Source organism: Oncorhynchus tshawytscha, linkage group LG01 (assembly GCF_018296145.1).
Source record: "Oncorhynchus tshawytscha isolate Ot180627B linkage group LG01, Otsh_v2.0, whole genome shotgun sequence".
Taxonomy (NCBI): domain Eukaryota; kingdom Metazoa; phylum Chordata; class Actinopteri; order Salmoniformes; family Salmonidae; genus Oncorhynchus; species Oncorhynchus tshawytscha.
Genome location: NC_056429.1, coordinates 72,052,843 through 72,071,239, shown reverse-complemented (window position 1 = coordinate 72,071,239; position 18,397 = coordinate 72,052,843). Strand labels below are relative to the sequence as shown.

General features: G+C 43.4%; 1 protein-coding gene across 9 annotated transcripts in view; it reads left to right on the top strand.

Annotated features, from left to right (window-relative positions):
- The window catches only part of kcnma1a (potassium large conductance calcium-activated channel, subfamily M, alpha member 1a), a 308,219-nt gene that overhangs the window by 263,401 nt on the left and 26,421 nt on the right, over positions 1–18,397 (top strand). For all 9 annotated transcript variants that reach the window (XM_042325120.1, XM_042325106.1, XM_042325095.1 and 6 more), the window contains one exon: positions 8,871–8,964. In XM_042325120.1, coding sequence (XP_042181054.1) covers positions 8,871–8,964 — 94 coding nt within the window. The remainder of the gene's footprint in view (positions 1–8,870; positions 8,965–18,397) is intronic.

Genomic DNA, 18,397 nt, shown 5'->3' with positions numbered 1-18,397 from the left:
GGCGTCACCATGGGCCAGCATCCCTGTGGAACAGTTTTAGCACCTTGTGGAGTCGATGCTCCGGCGAATTGAGGCTGTTCTGAGGGCAAAGGGGGAGAGGTGCAACCCAATATTAGGAAGGCGTTCTTAATGTTTTGTACACTCAATGTATAAATTAATGATGTGCACCCATTGAATTTTTAAGAATATAATTTATAAATGCCTCATGAGCTTAGTTCAACTGTTGTACCGCCATCACAACCAAAAATATAAGCTTGTTTTACTCCAATGTTTATAAACAAAGAAAACGTAAACAAACACTATATAGTCTTAAAGCTACAATATGTAACGTTTTGGGCGACCTGACCAAATTCACATATACATTCTCATTGAAAACAAGCCTAAGAAGCAGTATATCTGTTCTATGTGCGCTATTTCTATGCTTCCCGTTCTTAAGGTATTTTACTTTGGATTTTGTACACCAGCTTCAAACAGCTGAAAATACAATATATTTGGTTATTGAAAATGTATTTCCAAGTGGTTTAGATAGCACAATGATGTTCTACAATTGCTTGTGTTGTCACATGAATTGAAATTAGGCGAACTATTCGAATTTTAGCAATCAGGAAATGGTGTTGCCATTTTTGCGTATTGCACCTTTAAAACATTGTTAATACAATCATTTTGTTACCATGGATGGTCAGTCCTTGCATCCATGTCTATGAATTTGAGAGTTGTTACATTTCTCCAGCCCCATCCCTAAACTTTTTACCGAAACTGGGGCTGGGTATTCCTTTGTTATTTCAATTACAGATTTCCCCTTTAACTCTGAACAAAACCTATTTTTCAGTGAACAAAGTGAGTTAGAGATCACTATCGCTGGAATTCCTCTGTCTTTTTCCATGTTTTTCTCTTTCAGAGTGGATAAGATGTCTCTGACCACGATGACTTCATTCACATCTGAAATTGATTTTCAACTGGTTTCTTCTTGAATAGTGAATCTGCGAGGCACTTTACATTTAGACCACACATTATGCAGAATTGCCAATTGAAATATACATGGACGGGCTAATAGAAGACATAGCCGTGTCTTAAGTCTGAAGTGGGGGCGCTTCTTCCTAAGTAAGAGCAGTGATTCAGCTAGGAAGTAAACCTTGTGCAGGTGTAGTCATCTTTGGACACACTGTTTTTGGTATCTTAGGGCGTTGTTTGTCTCAACTTCTGGGGACCATCTGGGGCAAAGATTCCGGTCTGGCGGCTGGGGATGCTTGGTTAGGGTAGGGTTAGGGTCAGGAGAAGAGGTTTAGGCTGAAGTTGGAGCTGGGGTTGGGGTTGCTGGGCAGGGTTGGGGACAAGAGAAGCGGTTTGGGCCTGGAGCCAGAGGGTTGGGGCTTGGGCTGTCTGCTGTGAACCAGAGACATAAGGCTGTAGCTAGTCTGTGTCTGACTTAGAGGGAGATGGGTATATGTGTGTGTGTCTCAGCGGCAGGCGATCCTTATCCAGGCTGACGTGGAAATTATGTTAGCATTTTTATTTCCCTGGCTCTGCTGGTCCATCACCAAAACCTGCCCTGACAGGTCCTGTCCACCAGGCAAGTTTGGTTCCACCCTCCCCCCTCCGCGGCCCTCCACGCTCCTCCGTCGCTCTACCCCTCAGACGCTAGCCAGTTAGCCTGCCGCCTCTGCGGACGCAGGTAGATCGATAGCGACAGATGCCACGGCCAGCGAGGGTCCCTGTTTGAGGGTGTGTGTCACAAGGCAGCCCTGGGCCTTCACTGTGACCTTTACTGTTGAAGACAGAGCAGGGCAGAGCAGAGCAGGGAGGGCTAGCTAGTTCAGTCTATGGGAGAATATCCATTGCATACTCCTCGTGTCCTCTCTCCTCGCCTCCTTCTCAAAACTCATTGGAGGAGAAGATCCGACTAGAGGGACCTCTGTCTTTCTCATCCAATGGGTTTTGAGAAGGATACGAGGAGAGAGGATACGAGGAGTATGAAAAGGAGATTCTCCCTTTGACTCTATCCCAAATTGCACCCTAATTGCTATATATTGTGCCATACTTTTGACCAGAGCCCTCCCTTGTTTCCTTCATACAAATAACTATATCCACTTCTTCATCTAAGATTTATTCCTCTGAACTGTGAAGTACTCTGAAATGGCTAACTTAGAATCACTTAGTAACTATGGTGGGTTAGGGGTGCTACTGTCCAGACTGTGGTGTGTGTGTTTCTTTGTCCCTCCCTCAGTGTGTGTGTTATTGGGAGGTATGGGAGAGGGTAGATGTTTGTGTGACTGTCTTTCTGTTTGGGTTTGGTGTGTGTTCTGTTCAGTCTGTAGTCTGGGCTCATCCATCCGTTCTGTGTGTTGTTCGTTCTCTTTCCACTTTCCCCGGAACACTTTATAATTGAATAGTCTTTAAAAAAACTCTCGATAGCTCCATGATAGCTCAAGAAAAAACTAAAAAGTATTGGAGTAGATTCAATGTAAAACTTCAGCACATTGCTGAGCTACTTTAGGAGTGGGGAGTTCAATTCAGCTCATCTGAAAATGATTCCTAACCACAAAACAGGATTTTGATAACATCCCACAGTGCCACAGTTTTGTTTCAATTTCCAGAAGCACAACTTTATCCCCTCCCCTGTTTCACCTCTCTCTGTGGCCATACAGTCCATCTCTCTCATTCAACTCCTTCACCCATCCATCGCCTCCTCTTTTACCATTCTGCACTATTCTCTCCATTCAGCTCACATTTTGCGCGATCACCAATGTGTTTAAGTAGTTCTGATTCATTGTTGTCTAACCATTTTCTTTTTACTTCATTTTACATCCATCTTAAATCATTTGATCTCTATTTTCTGTGATGTCTGTCTGATATCTGTCTGTCTGATATCTGTCTATGATGTCTGTCTGTGATATCTTTCTGATATCTGTCTGTCTGATGTCTGTCTGATAGATGTCTGTCTGTGATGTCTGTCTGTCTGATATCTGTCTGTCTGATATCTGTCTGTCTGATATCTGTCTGTCTGATATCTGTCTATGATGTCTGTCTGTGATATCTTTCTGATATCTGTCTGTCTGATGTCTGTCTGATAGATGTCTGTCTGTGATGTCTGTCTGTCTGATATCTGTCTGTCTGATATCTGTCTGTCTATGATGTCTGTCTGATATCTGTCTGTCTATGATGTCTGTCTGATATCTGTCTGGCTATGATGTCTGCCTGTGATGTCTGCCTGTGATATCTGTCGTGATGTCTGTCTGGGATGTCTGTCGTGATGTCTGTCTGGGATGTCTGTCTCTCAGTTCTGTTTGTCTTCTCTGTCTGTCTGTCTGTCTGTCTCTGTCTGTCACTCTCATCATAAACATCACCACTCTCTTCCTCCATGTAACCTGTCATTTGTCTCTTGCACTTCTCCTCAGCCAAATATAAGTATAATGGATATGTCAGATCACGTAAGTGTGTTTCTCTGTCCCTCCCCATCCTTGCTTCTGCGACCACCCCCCCACCCAAACCCCTCCTCGTGTTTAGACCTATAATACTGTAGTCCCCTCGCCATATCACCCCCTAAGTATTAATACAATGCTTTGTTTTGGTTTTTGTTCTCCCCTTCAGTTCTAGAACGCTAAGCTACCATCTTAAAGTCTCTGCTGTACATGATGTGAATTGATGCAGTGTTCCTTGACAATAATAACAGAGTTTGTCCACAGTGATGATGTGTAAATGAATCTCATGTGTGTCATTTTATAAGCCCCCCCCTTACTTCTTACATCAGAAATGCATAGATAATAACTATATTCTCACTAATTGACCTAGCCAATTCAGTACAAAACAGATTCCTCCCTAACTGTATAAAATATGTCCTTTATATATACTGAACATACAGTATATTTGTAATAATTGATTTAAGATCCATGCTCTTGTTGTTGATGACGTTATGCTCAGACCAATACAGTTGTGTTTGTATTGTGCTGCGTCTAGCAGCAGAGGGCGCTACAACACCAGGCATAACGGGAAGTCAAAAAGAGACCGGCGTTCGGTTCAAAGCAGATTGCAATTTAGGTAAATCTCTCAGTATAAAGTATAGTATTGACCAAATGTACTCATTTCTGTCCTGTTTCATATAGATAATGTGAATGTTCCATGCTGTTTGTTTGTTATAACATTATTTTTCAGTTTCTTTATCCTACAGTTTAAAAACCATTTCAGATGCTTACTGTATAATACACTGCTTTCTGTGTTTATCATAACTACAGAAGTACTGTATGATACCATAACAAAAATAGCTGTAATGATAATATTAATGCTAACAATATTATAAAATAATATGAATAATACATAAATGCTAGTAATACAAACCATAATAATCCATAATGTTACATAGCAAAAAATACCCCAAAATACTATGATACCAATGTACTGGTAACCCTAATATTAATACACACATCAAACTTAGCTCAGATACAATAAACGAACAACAATACCTTCAACAGTATTCTCCCTGCTGTCTTTTCCTATCTGTGATTTGCATAGGACCCTGATGGGGGCTTGCATACGTGATCGCCCCGTCTTGTGATTAGCATTTCTGGTAGGGACAGTTGCCGTCTGGGCTGTTCTGAGTGAACAGTGGACCTGCCAGGGTGTGTGAACGTGCTCTAATGCTGCGCGTGTTTGACAAGGGCCAGATGAATCCAGGAGCTATCGGTGGCGCGCCGTAAATCAAGGAGGCAGCTGACGGCTGGGATAAACCTCTGTTTAGCGCCCTGGGGGGGCCAAGACCACGACACATACAACAACCTAACAACCTACTGTACCAACCGACTAACCAGCAGGAGGACAAGAGAACACTTCCCCTGCGCTCCTCCGCTTTGAAGACCAGCTATTCTGTTTACCTCCCGTTCTTATCCTCTTTCCCTCCTCTTTTCCTCTTTTCCTCTTTTCTTTTTTTGCTTTACTTTTGTACCTCTCCATTCTTTTCTTTTCCTCTCTTCTTTGTGTGTTCCGAGAAATCATTCCACTGTGGTTTTAAAATGTGAATTCCCATCTACCAATACTGTAAGAGTATTATGGGGATACATCCTCTACATTTGCCTATAGAGGGGTTTGGAAAGTCATTTGGCCTGACTATTTTCAGACAGGCTGTGTTACTGCTTTGTTCTAACACGCTGTGTAGTAAAATGGAATGAGAGGGAGGAAAAAAGCAGAAAATGCTTTTAATTAATTCATGTTTATTAGGAATGGCAAAGCAAATGTCATATTGAACATTTTATTTTAAGCGTATGCCAAGTGCCTAAGTGGTGCTAAGTAAAACCGAGGTGTCATCGTCAATTACCGAGAAAATGATGGCTGCTTTCATGGCACACATTCAGTCCCTTCTCAAGTCATCTTCAAGGAGGAAATAAATGGTCCAACAATGAAATTCACATGAACTTTTCCCCCTTCAAATATTTAGTGATTCATTCACATGCAGGGGAAATTATTAATAATTTATAGAAGATTGTTTTAATAATGATTTATTTTGTAACTGCGTATTAGCATGTTTACTGTACATGTTTAAAAAAAATAAGCAGAAATGTAATCCCTAACATTTATCCTAAAATGTATATATCTGCTGAATATAATAACATCTAGATTTTTTTAACACACAAGCTGCATTCAATGTAATATTTCACGACACAAGATACATTGTAAAGTAAATACCATTGGCATTCTATTTATCTAGGAACCTCATTCTCCCCAGCTGATCTTTTTCACTCTGTTTATTCTCCATTGTTTGACAGTGAAGGATGAAGTTAGATCATCTTTACAAAACCGATCGATAAAAATTGCCAACTGCACCTCGCCGCCCTCCACCATCACCTCTAATGCCATGCGCCCCCAAGCACTGCCTCGCCCCTCCCTCCACCAGGACCCCCCGGTCCCCCAGGGAGAGGTCACCGCCGTACCCCTCGTTAATAACCGTAAAGGAAGCCTGCTTCCTCCAGGGGTGGGTCTTGGGCCCCATGGGGGGTTCCGCATCAGTACCTCAGGCCCCGGCAGGGGTGACACGGCGGGCAGGGCCCTGGCTGAACAGAGCAGGCTGAGCCGGGCCCGCAGCCTGCCGGTGAAATACTGTTACCACCCCAGTAACGCATCTCTGCACGGCCACAGCAGCAGGGCCTGTAGGTTGACCCCCTTAGCAGGATGCATCAGTCCCTGTCAGTCCCTAACACCCTGTACTGTCCTGTACTGTCACCCTGCGTCTGTCGCCTGCCTGCATGCAGGTTTCACTGAGCTGCTGCTAGTTGTAAATCGGCACCACTGCTTCTGCTTTGCATGAAGGCAGCTCTCATACACTCACTAATGCAACACCCAGTGCTGTGTGTGTGGCTGCTATGCAGTAGGACTAGTGGATGTGTTTGGAGGGTTATTGGAACCTGTCGTAGTGATAGAACACCTAGTCATTAGTCCACCTGCAATTTAAGAAATGTATACAATCCGTTACTGTTTTATTACAATTTTATAAATGCCCTGAGACGTTTGCATAGTTTTGATTTAATTGTTGTTATATTTAAGTGGTGTGGTGATAGGGGAATTGCTCCCTGAACATTGAGCCAACAACAGTCTGCTGTATCAATCTCAGAGAGACTGTTGTGTAGATAGCAGTTTAGTTTTCAATGTACCGTAATGTCATTGGTGCAGTAACAGTCACACACAAGCTGTGATCCCCATGGCTGCAGTGCTGAACATGTTGTTTCATTGTTGATTATCTCCGTTTTGTTGTTGTGCTTAAATCACACTCATTTTAACAGAACTGATCTGCCACAAGGTCAAGGACATGAAACTGGCTAGGCCCAGATATATGAGCCTTGCTGTATCCACTAATATAGAACAATAAGCCAATAAAGGGAAATATTTTATTCTGTGATATTTTCACAAATTGGATTAGACTAGAGAGAGATGCATTTGTAAAGTGGAATGCGCTTTCTTGTGATATTAGCTATTCCGGATGTCTACATTTGCGAAGTGGAAATGTCAGAGAATGGCATTTTCTTAGGAGGCAAAGTCACATTTTTACCTTTTATTAGTGCAATTAGGTGAAAGTCTAGAAGGGATGCTCAGACGGAAATGAAATGTCCTTGGTGCTCGGAGCAGTCAGCGCTTGCAGCAACGCAGCATTGATTTGCATTAATATCATGCTGTGGTATTGATTTCTAACCAAAGCACTAATACAGGGTTTGAAGTGACAGTGGCTTTGGCATTTGTGTGCTGTGGATGAAAAGACTGCCTGGGTGTCTGACTCTTAAAGCCCTTGGAATTCACAGACAGATGGTGGAAAAGATCAGACTGGTGTTAGCTAAACTGGAAGTCTTTAGTAGGTTACTGGATGTCTCTCTAGCCGTGTTCTTCTCTTAGTCTTCTGTCTGTCTGGGCTGGGAGAAAAGTTTTAATCTCCTGTAGAGTGAGGAATAGCTGAGAGGAAAATAAACTTCTATCAGATCAAGCTAATCTAAAACTTCACTGTGCTGCCTGACTTTATTGCGGTGGCCGGAAAGAAAGAATGATTAAATAAATGTATTAATTTTAAAGCTTTGCTCAGCTAGTTTGTTTCTTAAGTATCTTTAAAACGTATGTTCATAATAATGCATACATCCTAGATTACTGAGTGTTTGCAAGTCATTTTTTTCAGATATTTATTTATTTTAAAGTTCTATGGGTTGTCTTGACCTTCATCTAGCTTCTATAATGCTTGGCTAATGCTAGGCTACTCAATCATGTCCTGTTTGGAGTGCTGGTTGGGCATGTGATTGGCTACTCTGGGATGCTCGTGCAGTCCTAATTGGCTGAGTGCTCGTGGCATGGAGCTTAGACCTATAGAAGAGCCATTGTGCTTTGTAGCTAGGGTTGGACAATTGCTGTAACTATCCCAAAATTGGTAGGAGGGAATCTGGGAATCTTCCAACCCAGGATTTCTGGAAAACCTGGGCATTTGGGTATAGTTACTGGAATTTTAAAACCCTATCCATATCTATAGCTGGAATGATGAGGTGGGGGTTCTGCCACATTAGTCATCCATTCAAAACAACCAAATTGCACACAGAACCATCCTCTCTCTCTCCCTCTCTCTGTCTCTGTCTGTCTGTCTGTCTGTCTGGCTCTCTCTGTCTCGGTCTCTCTCTCTCTGTCTCTGTCTCGGTCTCTCTCTGTCTCTTTGTCTCTCTCTGTGTCTTGCTCTCTTTCTGTCTCTCTCTCTCTCTGTCTCTTTGTCTCTCTCTGTGTGTCTCTGTCTCTCTCTGTCTCTGTCTCTCTCTCTCTCTCACTGTCTCTCTCTCTGTCTCTCTCTGTCTGTCTCTCTGTCATTGCTTGTGTCCACTATGGCCTACTGACAATGACAGTCTGTCCTAGTCACATGGCCCGTATTGGCTGGCCTTGGAAAGCATTGGCACACTGATGCAGACTGCTGTTGGTCCAACCACACGCAGACTAGACTGGATCCAAAGATTGCCACTGGATCTAAAGACATACTGGACATACTGGATCTAAAGTGATCCAGTCCTACTCTATAGAACCCAGTCCAGAGGAACAGAACCAAAGGGTTTGGGCTTTGGCGGAGTGAGCCGCTGGCGAATTTGTCAGATCTTACTAGGTGGTTTTTCTCTTAATGTTTTTTTTTCTCCTGCGTTTCTCAAATTGACCTTTGTCTGCTACTAACTAATGTGTTTTCTTTCTGACGGTCTTCTCTCTGACTCTGACATATTGTTGTTTTTCTATGATTTTTTTGTTGTTTTTGGTGTTTAGTTTTTTTGCTATGTTTGATTGATTGAGTGTTGGCTTTGGTGTTCTTTGACGTGTCAGTTCTAGCTCACATTAACCTCCCCGTCTGTCCATAGCCTGACACTCTTTGCATGTGTTTGCAGTTGAAGATGAGCACCCGTCCACTCTGTCGCCCAAAAAAAAGCAGCGAAACGGAGGTATGCGAAACTCACCCAACAACTCGCCCAAAATGATGAGGTAAGACATTGATTTAATGCTTCAAACAGAAAGATAGAGAGGAAGTGTGAGGGTGGAGAAGCAGACAGAAAGATAGAGAGGAAGTGTGAGGGTGGAGAAGCAGACAGAAAGATAGAGAGGAAGTGTGAGGGTGGAGAAGCAGACAGAAAGATAGAGAGGAAGTGTGAGGGTGGAGAAGCAGACAGAAAGATAGAGAGGAAGTGTGAGGGTGGAGAAGCAGACAGAAAGATAGAGAGGAAGTGTGAGGGTGGAGAAGCAGACAGAAATATAGAGAGGAAGTGTGAGGGTGGGGAAGCAGACAGAAAGATAGAGAGGAAGTGTGAGGGTGGAGAAGCAGACAGAAAGATAGAGAGGAAGTGTGAGGGTGGAGAAGCAGACAGAAAGATAGAGAGGAAGTGTGAGGGTGGAGAAGCAGACAGAAAGATAGAGAGGAAGTGTGAGGGTGGAGAAGCAGACAGAAAGATAGAGAGGAAGTGTGAGGGTTGAGAAGCGGGGCACAAATAAGGAGGAGAGTAAGAAAGTCAGAGTGAAAGGTGGGAGAAGGCGAGACGGGTAGATGGTGGTGGGATGGTTGGAGGAGGGAGCCAAAGGGGGGGGGGGGGCAAGCGAATGATTGAGAGAGAGAGGGGGAAGAAAGTGAGAGTGCGAAAAGGAGAGGACGGCTTGGGTGTTTAGACTGGCATGCTGTCAGACAGTGGGTAATGACAGAGCTGAAATATTTCTGTCATGAAAGACAGAGTCTGTGAGAGGAGGAGGAGCTGTTTGAAAAACAAATCCTCTGGCTTTAAAGTGTCATCTGTCACCCCTTCACCCCCCCTCCAGTCCCGTCCACATGTAGTCCTTAAACAACGCTGGCACTAATGACACCAGCAACCAATCAGAGTCCTCCCTGTGGTTCCTCTGCCCCGGGGCAGTGGGATCTATTGTGGGAACCCTTACGACTACTGTTTCTGCTACTTAAGGCCATATGTGAGATGTATCATCGCAATCAAAAATGAATTTGCAGTATTACCTTCCCTTTATCCTGTCCTCTGGAATTAAACTGCAGTTAATTGATTTTGAAAGATAAAAGGGTTTTGTTTTTTGTGCGGTAGGAACGCGACAGCGTGAAAATGCAGAGAGAGTGGAGGCTGTCCAATCAGGGTGGCAGGGTGGAAGCACAGTGGTGAAGATGGGAGAGAACAGGGTCACAGAGTAGTTCCACTCCCTTTTAAATTAGTGATTGTTAGGCCCCTGTGTCTTATAAATATACAATAGACATCTCCTAATGGTGCTGTGTATTTTTTGTCATGCAAGTCACAAAATGTTTGGAGCTGAAGAGCATATATTTAAGGCATTATATACCATTCGATCTTGAAAAAACGTGCCTTCAAATGTATTAAAAGTACAATGAAAGCATACATAGGGACACAATAAAGTATATGTGCTTTTCTCGATCGGATGACTGTTTCAGAACTATGTTTCACTCCCAAGTGGGTGAAAGATTCTATAATTATGTTTGCAAATTTCTTCTCACAAAAGTTATTGTTTTCTCATATCTTTGTGTCAAGTGCTAGAACGGGTGGTGCTGTTCACTTAAACATAGTCTTTTAGTTTATAGGATATTTTTCTGTGTACTGTATGTCCTCTGCAAAACTAAATGGAATCCTTTAGTGTGCTTAGTGTGACAGAGTTGTTACTAGGTCCCCTTAGAGCACCTTTCAACAGCATCCAAAAGAAGTCCTTTGTGTTATTGTATGTACTACTTGTCCACTTGTTTAAAACCCTCTAAGCCGGGGGAGGTGGGATGGCTTTCATACATGGGTGAACAGATAGTCCCCCCTTATCAATCAACGCGCAATACCCCGTACAGACAAAGCAAAAACTGTTTTTTATACAAATGTACACAAGCATTTCGCTACACTCGCATTAACATCTGCTAACCATGTGTATGTGACAAATAAAATTTGATTTGATTTGATTTGATGTGTAATGTATTGCAAATGTATAAAAACTGAAGTATCACATTTACATAAGTATTCAGACCCTTTCCTCAGTACTTTGTTGAAGCACCTTTGGCAGCGATTACAGCCCCGAGTCTTCTTGGGTATGACACTACAGGCTCGGTATACCTGTATTTGGAGAGTTTCTCCCATTCTTCTCTGCAGATCCTCTCAAGCTCTGTCAGGTTGGATGGGGAGCATTGCTGCACAGCTATTTTCAGGTCTTTCCAGAGGTATTCGATCGGGTTCAAGTCCGGGCTCTGGCTGGTCCACTCAAGGACATTTAGAGACGTGTCCCGAAGCCATTCCTGCATTGTCTTGGCTGTGTGCTTAGGGTCGTTTTCCTGTTGGAAGGTGAACCTGAGGTCCTGAGCATTCTGCAGCAGGTTTTCATCAAGGATCTCTCTGTACTTTGCTCCGTTTATCTTTGCTTCGATCCTGACTAGTCTCCCCAGTACCTGCTGCTGAAAAACATCCGCACAGCATGATGCTGCCACCACCGTAGGGTTGGTGCCAGGTTTCCTCCAGACGAGACGCTTGGCATTCAGGCCAAATAGTTCAATCTTGGTTTCATCAGACCAGAGAATCTAAAGAGTCCTTTAGGCAGACTCCATGCGGGCTGTCCATGTGCCTTTTACTGAGGAGTGACTTCCGTCTGGCCACTCTACCGTAAAGGCCTGGTTGGTGGAGCTCTGCAGTGATGGTTGTCCTTCTGGAAGTTTGTCCCATCTCCACAGAGGAACTTTAGAACTCTGTCAGAGTGACCATCGGGTTCTTGGTCACCTCCCTGACCAAGGCCCTTTTCCCCCGATTGCTCAGTTTAGCCGTGCAGTCAGCTCTGGGAAGAGTCTTGGTGGTCCCAAACTTCTTCCATTTAAGAATGATGCAGACCACTGTGTTCTTGGGGACCTTCAGTGCTGCAGAAATGTTTTGGTACCCTTCCCCAGATCTGTGCCTCGAAACAATCCTGTCTCGGAGCTCTACGGACAATTCCTTTGACCTCATGGCTTGGTTTTTGCTCTGACATGCAGTGTCAACTGTGGGACCTTATATAGACAGGTGTGTGCCTTTCCAAATCATGTCCAATCAATTGAATTTACCAAAGGTGGACTCCAATCAAGTTGTAGAAACATCTCAAGGATGATCAATGAAAACAGGATGCACCTGAGCTCAATTTCGTGTCTCATAGCAAAGGGTCTAAATACTTATGTAAATACATTTTTATAGATTTGCAAACATTTCTAAAAACCTGTTTTCGCATGTCATTATGAGGTATTGTGTATAGATTGCTAAGGATTAAATATTTTTGTTATCAATTTTAGAGTAAGGCTGTAACGTAACAAAATGAAAAAAAGTCAAGGGGTCTGGATACTTTCTGAATGAACTGTATTTACATGATTTTTTAAAAACTGGTACCCGGCTACATTCAGACTAGCCTTGTGAGGCTTGTGGGCATTCTGGAGCAAAACATGTCCGTGACCGTGAGAGTCTTGTCTTTCCACAGAGGGGTCATAATAGCTTGTAGGCCAAACCGTTCGGACGCTACAGACGTTTTCAGGAGAAGACCTATTTTCATGATTTCTCATGGTCTGGCACCGCTCTAGCCCGGCCACCTTTCACCTCAGATGCTGAAGGTCGACATCTCTGGCTTAAACTGACATATTTTGATGGGGATTTTTAAATGATGCTAATAAGATTTCAGCGGAGGCGCGGACATCGACCTTAGGGGGTTTAAAAAGAGGAAACTGATACAAACAAAAGAAAAATTGGCACGCTTCCAGCTAACTGCTAGTTTATATGGCTCCTTAGTTTTTGTTTCCTAACTTAAAGCAATAAACCTTCTCTCGTTCTCTCCTCTGCAGAGGAGATGGTCCCCGTTTGCCATGTAATATATGCATCTCCGCTTTGATCTTACAGTGATAATAATTCTTGGGAGTTATTTACTTGGTTTTGAAAATGCTTCAAAGCGGTGTCAAAGTTGTCTCTGCTTTAGGGCTGCTTCTGTATTCTGCTGGCTCTTGGGTGCTGCGGATGACAGGTCCTCTGTTCTAGGTGTAGGCTTTTTCAAGTCATAGCCCTCAGCAAAACATCAAATTACCCAGCGCCGACCACAACGCCCACCTCCACAGCCCCCTCCCCCTCCCCCCAGCCCCTGTCAATATATGATACCATATATATTAAATAAGCTTTACAAGTTGGATTTTATGTGCAATGAAAAGTGATTGTTTGAGGTAGCCTTAGGGACACTTTACTCTACAAGCAAGGAGGGGAATAAAAGAGAGCGAGCTAGCGAGAGACTGAGAGAGCGTATACTATATCAAGTCTGGTTTTTACAGGACTTGCTGCCTGAAGGCCTTTGTAAATAAATAATGATCAACAGATTGGCTGTGGGTTTTTGAAAATCATGCCTTTGTCAGTTTGCATGATGGGTAGAATTTTCAAAGCGAGAGGCTGCCTTCATAGCCTGCTGGAGAGGGATTGGGGGAGCACACATCCCAAGCTAGCGACTGCCGAACGATGCACTGGAATAACTCAACTCTGTTTGAAATATACACTGAGGGAGAGAGAGAGAGGGCAATTTCTCTTCTGATATGGGCTGTCTCTTATTGCCTAGGCTACTGTACAGTCAGGCCTTTTCTTTAGTGAAGGCAATTAAATGCAAAGACAGTGCCCTCTAATTATTGGGACAGTAAAGCATTTTTTCCTCTTTTGTTTCTATACTCCAAACGTTTAGATTTCAAATCAAACAATGACTATGAGGTTAAAGTGCAGATTGTCAGCTTTAATTTGAGGGTATTTTCATCCATATCGGGTGAACCGTTTAGAAATTACAGCACTTTTTGTAAATAGTCCCTCCATTTTTGGGTACCAAAGGTATTGGGACAAATTCACTGTATTAAAGTAGTTAAACATGTAGTATTTGGTCACGTGACCATAGCATGGAATGACTACATCAAGCTTGTGACTACAAATCGGCGGATGCATTTCATTTGCTGTTTGTTTTGGTTGTGTTTCAGATTATTTTGTGCCCAATAGAAATTCATGGTAACTATTGGTAACTATGTATTGTGTCATTTTGGAGTCATTTGTTTTTTGTAAATAGAAATACAATACGTTTCTAAACACTTCCACAGTAATGTGGACGCTACCATGATTACGGATAATCCTGAATGAATTGTGAATAATGATGAGTGAGAAAGTTACAAACAGACAAATATCATACCCCCAAGACATTCTAACCTCTCACCATTACAATAACAGGGGAGGTTAGCATTTTATATCATACCCCCAAGACATGCTAACCTCTCACCATTACAATAACAGGGGAGGTTAGCATTTTATATCATACTCCCAAGACATGCTAACCTCTCACCATTACAATAACAGGGGAGGTTAGCATTTTATATCATACTCCCAAGACATGCTAACCTCTCACCATTACAATAACAGGGGAGGTTAGCATTTTATATCATACTCCCAAGACATGCTAACCTCTCACCATTACAATAACAGGGGAGGTTAGCATTTTATATCATACTCCCAAGACATGCTAACCTCTCACCATTACAATAACAGGGGAGGTTAGCATTTTATATCATACCCCCAAGACATGCAAACCTCTCACCATTACAATAACAGGGGAGGTTAGCATTTTATATCATACCCCCAAGACATGCTAACCTCTCACCATTACAATAACAGGGTAGGTTAGCATTTTATATCATACTCCCAAGACATGCTAACCTCTCACCATTAAAATAACAGGGGAGGTTAGCATTTTGGGGGGGTATGATATTTGTCTGTCTGTAACTTTCTCACTCATCATTATTCACAATTCATTCAGGATTGTTTGATTTGAAATCCAAACGTTTGGACTATAGAGCCAAAATAAGAAAAAATGCTTCACTGTCCCAATAATTACGGAGGGCACTGTATGTTGCAATGTACATTTACACTGGTCATTATCCAGCCAATTTAATATGAATATTCTACAAAAATGTTTTTGTATTGTAAGATACAGTATATCCATAGCATCTTAAACACACACTTTATTGTAAACTGATATAGTACAAGAGGGACACATACAAGATATGTGAAAATGTTAGTCTGGAGGCCAGCTCAGCCTGTGCAAATATAAAGTCATTTCCCTATCAGCCAATCAGACGTGTCATTGAGCTAACGAGCTGTGTTCGGTGTCTCATGCATTCCTCGGCCAACCGTGCTCCTGGACAAGAAGTCAGGACACACGTTAACCACTCGTATATACTCTGGTGGAGTCTGGCAGACGCAAATGTCATGTCTGTTAACGTCCAGTTCACCCTGGTTGATTCTAGGGTAGGGTAGAGGACCGCGAGTAGAGGAGAGAGAGGAGAGGAGAGCGAGTAGAGGAGGGGAGAAGATAGAAAGTGCAGAGGAAAGGAAATAGGAGAGGAGGGAGATGAGATGAGAGGAAGGACGGTGAGCCAAGAGGAGGGTTACAGGGCTCTTGACAAACAGGAAGACAGACAGACACAGGCAGGCAGTCACACCGCTGACAGTTGTGTGAAAGATAGCTGTCTAAGGTAGTGGAGGAGGAGGTGCCTGCCTGCCTGCCTGCACTAGTCAGCCCCCACGTGCCCAGATTGAAGTGACAGGGGCTCATGGAGAGTGAGTGGTGCAACACGCGGCTCAGAATGAAATATTCAGCCCGGGTGTAAAAGCACTAAATGTTGTCAGAGTTATTAACACCTGCACCATACAGACAGAGAGCGATGGAGAGAGAGGAGGAGGGTGGTAGAGACAGAAAGAAGGAGGGAGAGACAGAAAGAAGATGGGAGAGACAGAAAGGAGGAGGGAGGGAGGGAGGGAGGTGGGAGAGGGAGGGAGGGAGGGAGGGAGGTGAGAGAGGAAGAGGGAGTGAGAAGGAAGGAGTGAGAGGGAGAGAAGGAGAGAAGGAGGGAGTGAGGGGGAGAAAAGGAGGGAGTGAGGGGGAGAAAAGGAGGGAGTGAGGGGGAGAGAGAGAAGGAGCGAGTGAGGGGGAGAGAAGGAGGGAGTGAGAGAGAGAGAAGGAGGGAGTGAGAAGGTGGGAGTGAGGGGGAGAGAAGGAGGGAGTGAGGGAGAGAGAGGGCGATAAGGAGGGAGTGAGAGGGAGAGAAGGAGGAGAGAAGGAGGGAGAGGAGAGGGAGATAAGGAGGGAGTGAGAGGGAGAGAAGGAGGAAGTGAGGGAGGGAGGAGATGGAAGAAAGAGAGTGGAGGGATTGAGGGAGAGGAGGGAGTGAGTGAGGGGGAGAGAAAGAGGGAGGGGAGGGAGGAGGAGGGTGTGAGGGAGAGAGAGGAGGGAATGAGGGAGAGAGAGAGAGAGAAGGAGAGTGTGAGGGAGTGAGAGAGAAGGAGGGAGTGAGAGAGAAGGAGGGAGGGAGAGAGAGGAGGGAGAGAGGAGTGAGGGGAGGTAGAGAAGGGAGAGAGTGAGGGGGAGAGAAGGAGGGAGTGAGGGAAAGAAAGAGAGGGGATGCAGTGAATGAGGGAGAGAAAGAGAGAGAGGAGGGAGTGAGGGAGGGAGAGAAATAGAGAGGAGGGCGAGAGAGAGAGAGGAGGGAGTGAGGGAGAGAAGGAAGGAGGGAGGGAGGGAGAGAGAGAGAGGAGGAGGGAGTGAGGGAGAGAGAATGAGAGCGAAGGAGGGAGAGGGAGAGAGTGAGGGAAAGATTGAGAGCCTGAGGGAGAAAATGAGAGAGAGATGGAGGGAACTAATTGACACATCTTTCATGTGATATTTCTTGCAATGTAATGAACAGAGAGAGTGTGATTGAGATGTGCTGTTTTCTCACACTTTATGCCAATGTCACCCTCATAAAGAAGCAAAATATATTTTTTTGCATCTCTTTGATATTTTAGGTAGAAATTGTGCATTTCATTTTGAATTTTAAAAGCATGTTATATTAAATGAATGCCCTTTAATTTTGACACAAAACATTAAATAAATCCGACTTTTATATGAGTAAAGATTTGCTTAAGTTCCAAAATTCAACATTTTGACATGTCGCTTCGTGCAGCCTCTGTGACATCTAGGAAGATTTTAACCCAATTAACCCAAACATTCTCCATGTTTTTACCATCATTATGAAGCCCTAGTTATTTTGCAGCTTTGACAACGTCATTTATGAAGATTATTATTTATTATTATTAGTGATTCATTTACGTCTGTCCCTAAATTTAAGGTCAACCCTGTTGCGTGAACTGAATTGTTGTTGTAATATGGTGAAACTATTTATTTTTTAAGTAATTTTTATTTTGAACAGAAGCATTGAAACAAAATTCAGCGTTAAAGCAGGTGAGCTGGTTGTACTCTTTTTTTGTGCACATTTTCTGGTGTTTTTCTGGTGGAAAACTGAACGGCTTTTATTAATTGAACATTTGCTCTTCATGACAGAATGTTCAAATTAGGTGAAATAAAACAATTGGTGGAATGGCCCAGATAATGTAAGACGCTATTTCCTACCCTGCTTTTGAATTCATGAAAAAGTATTCTGACAACCACATAGGAAATATTTGCCAGTTTTTTCTATATATACAGTTAATAATAATTTTCAGGACATCCTTAGTGTTCTAACTTGTTCTTGTGTGCTTTACAATAACTATTGCAGACGATGGCTTTGTGAACATGTAAGGGTTTTTGAGGTGATACTGACAGAGAGAGAGCTATTTCCCTGTAGCCCCCTGGTAGACACTAGACAGACAGAAGCCTTTGTAGTCTGGCCCCTGGCTATCAGCTCAAAGCTACACTCTCTGACCCAGTGTTTCTCAATCCAGTCCTGGGAGACCCCCATGGGGTGCACATTTTTGTTCTATCCTAGCACTAACACGGGTGATTTCATTACTGTAAGTAGCCTAGTGGAGTCAGGTGTGTTGGTGCCCGGAGAAAATAAAAGTGCCTATACACCAATTCAGAATCCTCCCTTTTCCCAGAATCGCATTCAGAGGAGCCTGGCTTGCCATTTCTCTGTCCTAGAAACTCTTTCAGAGGACATCCCAGATCATGTCTTGAAGAATGAGTGCAAACACAGTGGAACTAATATTACCAAAGTGACGGGACCCCCCCCCCCCCACACACACTCTTCCATGGTCAGTGTTAACGTAACACCTGATAAAACTCAGTGGCCCGTCACTGTGCATCAGCCATTTTGAAGGTGACACACTGCTGATGAATCATTCATGTACATCAGTTGGGAACGCAAAATGTGATTGGGCAAATTCTTGAAATATTTAAAGTGCGGTCCTGTTAGAGCTTTTACTCTTGGTAGCGCTGCGTCGTGAGTGAGCAAGACAGAGCTAAAAGCCAGTAATTGACGCTCCATTCTAATGCCTCTCAGTCAGCTTTGTCAGCGGTGACTAATGCTGAGCGATTTGTGCTTTTTGAGGTCGTTTCACATAGATCAAGTATTTTCAGGTTGAGACACCACGTGAAGCAACAGCTG